At 37.0% G+C, this 8,349-nt stretch overlaps 1 protein-coding gene across 2 annotated transcripts; it reads right to left on the bottom strand.

Annotated features, from left to right (window-relative positions):
• Positions 1-611: 611 nt before the first annotated feature.
• On the bottom strand, positions 612-2,242 carry LOC120740737. Of its 2 annotated transcripts, XM_040043213.1 has the most exons (4): positions 1,782-1,976; positions 1,484-1,591; positions 1,158-1,365; positions 612-968 (listed from the first exon to the last, which is right to left on the bottom strand). In XM_040043213.1, exons 1-4 carry the CDS (start codon positions 1,955-1,957, stop codon positions 642-644), a joined length of 819 nt encoding a protein of 272 aa, XP_039899147.1. In that variant the 5' UTR covers positions 1,958-1,976; the 3' UTR covers positions 612-641. The 2 variants fall into 2 exon arrangements, 1 of the variants encoding a protein (XP_039899147.1); XR_005697482.1 differs by lacking the exon at positions 612-968 and adding an exon at positions 2,125-2,242 and having other exon boundaries at positions 1,066-1,591; positions 1,782-1,958.
• Positions 2,243-8,349: the final 6,107 nt, after the last annotated feature.

Here is an 8,349-nt window from a genome sequence, read left to right as displayed (position 1 = left end):
AATAATAAACATTTATAAATGCCAAATGGGAGCCTTATTGTAAAGTGTAAAGCACAACACCATTTATTAATGACTAATAAACATTTATAAATGACAAAAGAGAGTTTTGTCGTAAAGTTTAAAACATGTCAACATTTATTAAGGACTAATAAACATTTATAAATGCCAAATGGGAGCCTTATTGTAAAGTGTAAAGCATAACACCATTTATTAATCACTAATAAACATTTATAAATGCCAAATGGGAGCCTTATTGTAAAGTGTAAAGCATAACACCATTTATTAATCACTAATAAACATTTATAATTGCCAAAAGTGAGTCTTAAATGTATAATGTCACCATTTATAACACTTAGACCTAAATTACAATCAGTGCTTGAAATAACATTTAACTACTGTCAAAAATGGCAATGTATTGTAAGAGTAACACATGTAACATTAAATGTGTTTTTTAAAACACCAAACAGTCACCCACTCCAAAAAAAGTTCATGCCAGACTGGTTCAAACTGGAAATATTTTTTGTATGTCCTTAAATAAGCGTCCCAGTGGTCCATCAGGGTGTCGCGAACCAAGCCAAGATGACCACTCAAGAACCATCAGGTGTTCCTCCAGCAACTTCTCAGTGCGATTTCCTCTTAGTCTACGGACATGTCCTTTGATGGTCATCCAAGCCCTTTCGATATGCTGTGTATGACTGCCAGATTGAGGATCTACAAACCACCTGCTGTGATTTACAGTGTAATGTCTGTACCCTATGTTTGTCAAAACTTTTCTTGTAGGCTCTCCACTCATCACTGATAATGGCACTACCCAACTTAAAATGCTGTCTGATCAGAGGAACAAGGTGGCGCCTTGATCGTTTTTCAACAAGTTTTAACACGAGCCTTCGCCTTTTGTCTTTAATTCCCATCATTCCAAATACCCATTTCTTCCTTTTCCATGCATTTCCAAAGCGTCCACGTGCATACTGAAAACAAAAAGAATAAAATTAAACAGAATTAAAATTAAAAAGAATAAAATTAAATATCTACAAAGAAACATTCAAAAAGATGGTTGCTTCTACTAATTTTTTTTACTTATGGTAAAGGTTTCCATGTTTAGAGGACACATTCAGATCTGCATTGATTCTAACAAACCTGTCTGAGAGTTTACCAACCTTTTGCTGATGACGGAGACAGCTTTCATCTATAACCACAAATTCTCTGTCACCACCAAGACGGTGTCCATTGTTTATTCTGTGTCTTTTAATTGCACGTATACAAACATGTCGAATGTGTCTTGCCATGCTACTTAGTGTTCTGGAGCTGCCAGCCACTTCATCATCGATCATATCTATTTGTCTGAGCCTGAGCCCTTGTGAAAATCTGTGATAGAAATTGAGGCAATTATTACTTACTGAGGCCCTAATTTTATTTCACAAGTCTCGTATTGGTGTTCAATTATGAAAGGTGCATTGCTATTAATGTCTACATCTACATATACCTGTAAATGAACTTCATCCAACTGAAAAGAGATGTTTTTGATTTCTCAAAGAGGGAGCCAGTTCTAATTGTTCTGGAAACTTTCCTATGACTTGCTCTTTTGCAGCACCTGAGAACATATCAATGAGTTAAGTAAAGAAATGGACCCTTAAACAAGAGCATTAATTTTATAAGATAATCACAAAATTAAGTATGAAGAAAATAATAATGAAAAGAGGTTAATGCTCCCTCTTGCATTGATAACCAAAATATTTTGTTATATTTACTACATGCACTACATTATCATGCATTATACATACCACATATATTGGTCTTTCTTCACCACGGAAATCATTTTCATCTTATGGTGACAAACAGGACATCTAAGCTTCTTTTTTAGCAGGTGTTTCTTCTGCAGCCATTTAATGAGCCTTAGTGCCTTATATTTAGTTTGTTTTCCTTCTATTCTGGTGCGCAATCTCATTCCCAAAGACATTCTGGTGGAAAAAAATGAGTAATTTATTTTATTATCACCTCGAAACACCGTAAAATACTCTATGGGAGTCTAGTGCAAATCGGTTCAGAGTTAAAGAACTTCACATGCTATATAAAACAAGCCCTATAATCAAAAATAGTCCCACGCAAAAAAGAGGATTGTCTCACCTGTTATAATGTATCTCCGACTTTGTTATGTAGATCTAACCCGCTGGATTCATGCTAAAAAAATATGTTCTGCTGCCAAAGGGAGGGAAAACAAATTTAATTTAAACGCAGAGGAGCTTATACAACCATAACCAATCACAGTTAACTTTATTAAGGAAAGCCCCTCCTCTCAGAGCGCGACAGGCAGTGGAGCGCTCTGGAAGGTCAAGCCAAAGGGGCACGAACAGACACACTGAAGGCGCTCGTTCAAGTTGCTGCGCCATGGATGGAGCAGAAGATAAAAATTTGTGTGCGTCTGCGACTTACACAGTTAGCACACGTTCGAAGAGATACAAAAAGCAGAGACTGGATGATCTAGATTGCACTAAGCCAACGACGTCAGCAGTTAGACATGAAGGTGAGTATAATGCTAGCTAGCTAGCTACCGAGCCATTTGGCTGCTAGCTACAGTGGCTAACTAACATCACATAACACGTGAATCCGGTTGTTCAGTGATGACGCGACGAATCCTACTTCCGGGTCTAAAGTAGTCTGCGTTTAATATGGCTTTTGTGTTGTTAACATGTTTAATGTTATGTATTTTCTTCTATTTGATCTCAAAAAGCTCCTAAAACAGCCAGTCATCCCTGTTGACCTCCTCGGCTTTTATTACCACTAATCATTTATTTAAGCTCAGTTTTTAAAACCTTAGGATGTAACTACAGCCCAGCCCATGTAGCAGTATATGAATGACTAACCTCGTATTGTGGATGGATTATCTCAGTTGTTCTCCTGCCTGAAGTTTGGTCCTTTTACAGCATCCTGCCATGCCATTACATTTGTTCCTGACCACCGAGAACACTCACGTTAACTTTTATCGAGTGGAAAAAAAGTTAGCTTGTTTATATTATGCTAACATAGCTGTGTCGCTAGCGGTCACGTAGCACATCATTATATACCAGCTAGCCCAACTTCAGTAACCCTACAAACGTCACTGCTGTTTAGTTTTCTGTCTTCATTTATGCTGGAAGTGATAACAGAGCTGTACGTTTTAATTTGTTTCCAAAACCCCGCAGTCAGGACATGCTATATTGTATTTAGATAGAAGCTAGCGAGCTAACTCCCTGCTAACTTCTAACTCCGTTAAATGTCATAAATTCCGTTTTCATGGATGCCTGGATGTTAAACTCAGTTTTTACACCTGGTAGAGCAGAACGCTGATCATTTTATTAAAGATGAAAGACTTTAGACAGTTTTTCAACTCTCAGTAATGCCATAGTGATTGTTTGATATATGGACCTGCAAAGGAGTTTAGGTCCAGACACGGCTAGTGACGTCAGACTGAACAACCGGATAGCTCTATTACTATTGGTTATTCCAAACAATTGATATCACTTAGTTGTATATTTTTAGTTTTGTTTATGTGCATCATTAAATTTATATTAAACACCCTGGTAAGGCAGTACACATAAGAATTATTTGCCTTGTTTTAGAAATGTCTGAACCACCACATGTGTATATAACATAATTTTTACAAAGTGGCTTTTTATAAATTCAAGTTGTAACCGTTTTTAATCAATATTTTATTTGAGTTTCCCAAGTTTAGATTATAAATTATTTTAGTATTGTAATTTAATAATTGTTTGTTCTTTAGATTCTTCTTCTAATCCTGCCCCTACTGCAACTGCCCTTCTTAACAAGGAGCGAGAGAAACTGTCTTTTCGTAAGGAGAAACTGGAGCGCAACACCCTGATGGACCACTGGGACGCTTATTTAAGGACATACAAAAAATATTTCCAGTTTGAACCAGTCTGGCATGAACTTTTTTTGGAGTGGGTGACTGTTTGGTGTTTTAAAAAACACATTTAATGTTACATGTGTTACTCTTACAATACATTGCCATTTTTGACAGTAGTTAAATGTTATTTCAAGCACTGATTGTAATTTAGGTCTAAGTGTTATAAATGGTGACATTATACATTTAAGACTCACTTTTGGCAATTATAAATGTTTATTAGTGATTAATAAATGGTGTTATGCTTTACACTTTACAATAAGGCTCCCATTTGAAATTTATAAATGTTTATTAGTCCTTAATAAATGTTGACATGTTTTAAACTTTACGACAAAGCTATCTTTTGTCATTTATAAATGTTTATTAGTGATTAATAAATAGTGTTATGCTTTACACTTTACAATAAGGCTCCCATTTGGCATTTATAAATGTTTATTAGTCCTTAATAAATGTTGACATGTTTTAAACTTTACAACAAAACTTCTTTTGTCATTATAATGTTTAGTAGTCATTAATAATGGTGTTATGCTTTACACTTTACAATAAGGCTCCCATTTGGCATTTTAAAGTTTATTAGTCATAATAAATGGTGTCATGCTTTACACTTTACAATAAGGCTCCCATCTGGTATTTATAAATATTTTATTCATTAATAAATGGTTTATGCTTTACACTTTACAATAAGGCTCCCATCTGGTATTTATAAATATTTATTATTCATTAATAAATGGTTTTATGCTTTACACTTTACAATAAGGCTCCCATCTGGTATTTATAAATATTTATTATTCATTAATAAATGGTTTTATGCTTTACACTTTACAACAAAGCTCTGATTGATAGTTGTGGATATTTATAATGCATTTCTGAAGTACAGTTTTATATGATAAAAAATATGTTTACAAATGCTGATTGTGCTTACAGGATAGTAACTTAGTCTGAAATGTTTAATATAGCAACTCTAGATGAAATATATAGGTGAACACATTTGGCTCACTATTTGGCAAGAAACCGGTCAGTTTTTTTCCTCTTTCTCACCCTTAACTAATGCATAATAAACCATTAATAATGGTTTATAAAGCATTTACAGATTAATTAATAATATAGCTATAAACTATTTATTAGCATCTATAAGGGGAGCCTTATTGTAAAGTGGTACCCTATGTTGCACCAAATCCCAACAATTGCCTATGGGTGCTTTGATTGTAAAGGTAAAGCCCTACAATAATACAGAGAAAAGCCCAACAGTCAGATGACACCCTATGAGCAAGCTCTTTGGCAACAGTGGGAAGGAAAAACTCCCTTTTAACAGGAAGAAACCTCCAGCAGAACCAGGCTCAGGGAGGGACGGTCATCTGTCGCCTCCAGCTGGTCGTGAGTGGAGGAAGACAGAGGGGAGAATTAGAAAATGTCTTTCATGAATTTCTGTCGATGATTACATTAAAAGTACAAAAAAATACAGAAAATTGTCTTTTTAATGATGAAATGAGTTTGGTTGTAACAGCTATACCTTAATAAATGCAAACCCATTATGGTATTTATTAACAATTATGTAAGAGAAAAATAAGAGAGAGGCTGAAGAAGAGGTGAAAATGAAGAGGAGGACCAGAGGATCCTTGAAAGTGTGTGATGAACAACTGCAGCCTATTTTCAGCTTGAGACTCTTCACGGCTCATAAACTCGCAGGAAGAGCAGAAACCATGTCTGTGTTCTCACTCAGGCCATCTCGTCGTCCCTCAGACATGCCCACTGTCTGTGCCCACCGACGTTTTTTTCCTTTTATTTTTTTGGATAAAAGAAGTGAGATGGCCTTCGTTTCATTCTTTCATTTTATTACTTTCATTTTCTTGTTTTTATGCGTTCTTTTCTCAGAGGAGTACGATTCATCACGATGGAGGAGAGCAACAACAAAACCCAAACTGGGATGGTGGAGGGTGATTTATCACTCCCCCCCCCCCCTCTCTCTCTGCTCCACTTTTCTCTCTCTCTCTCTCTCTCTCTCTCTCTCTCTCTCCTACCATTGCTTTCCTGTTCCCCAACCCCTTCCCTTTTTTGATTGTTCCAATAGAGAGAAAGCACGCACCTTGGAAGTCTGGTAAATGAGCTCAGCATAGTAAATGTAGATAGAGAAGCTAAAGCAATAGAGACACTTCACATTTCGATGCCAGTAGGGGTGGCTGCAAAGTTTACATTTACACCTACATTTTGGGGTTGATCATGTGCTGTGATTTATGAGGTGAAACAACAAAAGAGGCAGAGGGCTTTCTTTTTAACAGAGCACATCTGGTCTAATGTAGTAATACAGATAAATATACTGTTTCCCTGCTTTCTCCTCTCTGGAAGTCACTCTGCACCTCCCAGCCTAACACGGAGGCTGGTCTTTGTTGCGAGGTCAGAGAAACCTGGTTGATGTAATGCAGATGGTGTCATGTATGAGGCGGTGCAGAGATGGTAAAAAACATTGACTGTTTGGATTCAGTCACTGAAGCTTTGTGAAAAATGTGTTTATTAGCGTTGATGATGCTGTTGTTGATATTTCATTGACCTGGAGAGCACGCTTGTGCCCATGTGCACAGAGATTTCTTTAGATTTTTTAAATCTTTTGATAATATTATTTGTGTTAATGTTACATGATGAGATGTTCAAAGTCGGGGGGGGGGGGGGGGGGGTTGCCCCATCCCCTGACATTTCTTTTTAGAAATGTTCCTATCAAAATTCAAAATGAGCTCATATTTTTAATGAAATAATAAATTATCTCAGTTTAAATGAGCTGATGTTTTCTCTGCTTCGTTGTGAAAAAAATGGGTTAATGAGATTTGTAAATCACTGCATGAGATTGTCTTTTTGTAATCTTAGAAATATGGTATCTAACCAGATTCTTACTCTGGATGGCATTACCTTGGCCTCCAGTAACACTGTGAGGAACCTTGGAGTCATTTTTGATCAGGATGCCCTTCAATGCACATATTAAACAAATAAGTAGGACTGCTTTCTTCCATTTGCACAATATCTCTAAAATTAGAAACATCCTGTCTCAGAGTGACGCTGAAAAACTAGTTCATGTATTTCCTCACATACAAGGTCTTGAATAATCAGGCCTCATCTTATCTTAATGACCTTATAGTACCATATCACCCCATTAGAGCACTTCACTCTCACACTGCAGGCCTACTTGTTGTTCCTAGAGTATTTAAAATGAGAATGTGAAGGAGAGCCTTCAGTTTTCAGGCCCCTCTTCTGTGGAACAGCTTCCAGTTTGGATTCGGGAGACAGACACTATCTCTACTTTTAAGATTACTCTTTAAACTTTCCTTTTTGCTAAAGCATATAGTTAGGGCTGGATCAGGCGACCCTGAATCCTCCCTCAGTCATGCTGCAATAAGTGTAGGCTGCTGGGGGATTCCCAAGATGCACTGGGTGTTTCTTCTTCGGTCACTATGTGTTAATAGACCTCTCTACACTGAATCATACTTGTTATTAATATCTGGCTCTCTTCCACAGCATGTCTTTTATCCTGTCTTCCTTCTCTCACCCCAACCAGTCGCCCCTCCCTGAGCCTGGTTCTGCTGGAGGTTTCTTCCTGTTAAAAGGGAGTTTTTCCTTCCCACTGTCGCCAAAGCGCTTGCTCATAGGGTGTCATCTGATTGTTGGGTTTTTCTCATTATTATTGTAGAGTATTTACCTTTAATAACATTTAATAGATTTTTTTTAAATTTATTTACATTTTCAGGGTTTATTTGGAGATACCACCTCACCAGTCTCTGTGTGGAGCTTTACTCTCAGCCAGTCATCCTATCTCTAAGGATGAACCTAGACATCCTTCATAGGAAACACATTCTGATGGAATATTTTCCATGTTTACAAGAAGGAAAGACTTTCTCTTTGACATGTCTAACATCACATATCTGTTTGAATCGTGTAGGAGGGACACTCAGTTTGGTTTTGGGGATTTTTTTTGTTTTATTGTTCACTGCAGAAGCTAGCAAGTAAAAGAGACAAATGATTGTGATACCAGAGGCTTACAGAAACATTGGAGTTGTCATCACTTTAAACAATAGGTTTTTCAAATGATTTATGAGGTAGAACATGTAGGATAACCACTCTACATTTTTGTCACACACTTTAAACTCTCCTCCAGTGCTGAAAATTAACAGCAAGCTTTCTGTAAGAGCTATGCCATACCTGCCACCCTTGAAAATAATATGAATGATTTGTTCTCCCTTGTTTTTAATTTAGCAGACATATTATGAACTTTCAAGGAGATTTTTGCCCGGAGACCCTGCTAATTCCTGTCCCTGATTCAGTACATGCTTCTGCACAAAGTACAGTATGAGATATCAGTGCCCATCTCTGGAGGGCCATTGTCCTTAATTAGAAGTGTGGTTATCTCCTTCGTTCTGCCCTTCATCATTAGCAGCTCCTCTGCTTCACACAGAGGCTATGGTTCACTT

This window comes from Simochromis diagramma, unplaced genomic scaffold, assembly GCF_900408965.1.
Source record: "Simochromis diagramma unplaced genomic scaffold, fSimDia1.1 OVJJ01000433.1, whole genome shotgun sequence".
NCBI classification, from domain to species: domain Eukaryota; kingdom Metazoa; phylum Chordata; class Actinopteri; order Cichliformes; family Cichlidae; genus Simochromis; species Simochromis diagramma.
Note: the sequence above shows the minus strand (reverse complement) of the source record. Positions and strands in the feature narration are given on the sequence as shown.